Source organism: Cicer arietinum, chromosome 3 (genome assembly GCF_000331145.2).
Source record: "Cicer arietinum cultivar CDC Frontier isolate Library 1 chromosome 3, Cicar.CDCFrontier_v2.0, whole genome shotgun sequence".
Lineage (NCBI taxonomy): Eukaryota > Viridiplantae > Streptophyta > Magnoliopsida > Fabales > Fabaceae > Cicer > Cicer arietinum.
The window spans coordinates 63,412,485-63,414,022 of NC_021162.2; the positions used below are offsets into that span (position 1 = coordinate 63,412,485).

The 1,538-nt window shown below is 33.6% G+C and overlaps 1 protein-coding gene across 1 annotated transcript; it reads right to left on the reverse strand.

Annotated features, from left to right (window-relative positions):
- Positions 1 to 576, reverse strand: LOC101499960 (uncharacterized). The gene has a single exon (XM_004493001.1). It carries the CDS (start codon positions 574 to 576, stop codon positions 1 to 3), a length of 576 nt encoding a protein of 191 aa, XP_004493058.1.
- Positions 577 to 1,538: the final 962 nt, after the last annotated feature.

Below are 1,538 nucleotides of genomic sequence, written 5' to 3' on the forward strand. Positions count from 1 at the left end.
TCACAAGTGAAGTGTGAGGTCAAGATTGACATGTTCAGAAGAAGCATCAAGATTGTTGTTGGAGGTGAAAAGATGTTGTTGAGGAGTTGAAGCAGAAGCAGAAGCAGAAGCAGAAGGAGAAGCAGAAGCAACATTGTTAAAGGGAATAGGAAGAGTTGTTGTTGTTGGTGCAAAATGTTGATGGTGAATATTCTGAAACTGTAAAGATTCCATTTCAAGTTGCCAATAAGGGTGATGATGAAAGAAATGAGTTGGTTCAAGTTCAGAAACAGTAATGGGCTTGGGCTTATTGGGCTGAACGAGTTTAGAGTCCAATGAAAATGGAAGTGGTTGTTGTTGTTGTGAAACATTGTTGATTCTTCTTGCTGCAGCTCTTTCGAGTTTGTGAGCGTTTTGGTGACCACCAAGTGCTTGAGAAGTGTAGAACTTGCGGTGACAGAAATGGCATTGGAAAGTGCGGTTTGAAGGTGGGTTTGGGTTTGGTAGTGTTCTTTTAGCTGATCTTGAAGATGAAGACGAAGATGAGTTTTGTGGTTGGTTTTTCAGGAATTCGTATATGCTTGAAGGCTCTCCCATTTTTTCTATTTCAATTCTAATTCTAATTCTAATTCTAATTGATATATATATACACTACTTCATGTCATTTCTAAATTACCGATTTGCCCACCCTTTTTTTTGAGTTGGAGGGTAGTCTTGGAATTAAGGAATGGAATAGGACAAATAAAGAAGAACAAGTGCTCCCACTCACTCACTCACTCACATTCGCAGTGAGTAGCATAATCATCAATGATAATAGTACAACACATACACTACTACTACTACTACTACGTTGCATTTGCAAAATTGTAAAATTGCAAAATTGCAATAGCATACTCTGTGCGCTCTCTGATTCAGAGTCACTCACTCATTATGTTTTGTCTTATCCGCTGCTTGTGCGACAACAAACGAAATACAGTTAGAGGAGGAGCTACCCTTGAGTTACTACTACTCTCTCCCTCTCTATATAGGCCCACGTAATACACATGCTCACTCTCATATATATCTCATTATCCTCTCTCTCTCTCTCTCTCTCTTACTTTTAACACATTTTTTCAAATTCAACTAAATCAAATAATGGCAGATAACACAATAATACAACGTCATTTCGGATTTCCATCTTCAATATCAAATTTCTCTCTCCTCACTTCTTTTAATAAAATATTCAATAAAGAGAAAATAAAAATAAGTGACATCAGAAACTGAGAGAAAAGAGTGTACTCAGCAATTTGGTGGAGCTCATCTATGCATCTTAAAATTTTATAAATAAAAATAGATAAATTGAACATTTAAATTATAAGTATTAGTGAAATTAATTCTTAATTTTTTTTAAAATTAATAAGTATGTCTCTAAAATTATAAAATAGTGATAAAAAATATTTATATTTAACTTTTTATCGTTAAAAATTATAATGTGACATATTAATTGAATATTTGTCATCTTCACATAGATCTCTTATTAATATTATCACAACATTGACAAATTTTTAATGAAATTTAAA

Coding starts and splice junctions, on each gene's coding strand:
- LOC101499960 (XM_004493001.1), bottom strand. CDS start 576: ATGGGAGAGCCTTCAAGCATATACGAATTCCTGAAAAACCAACCACAA.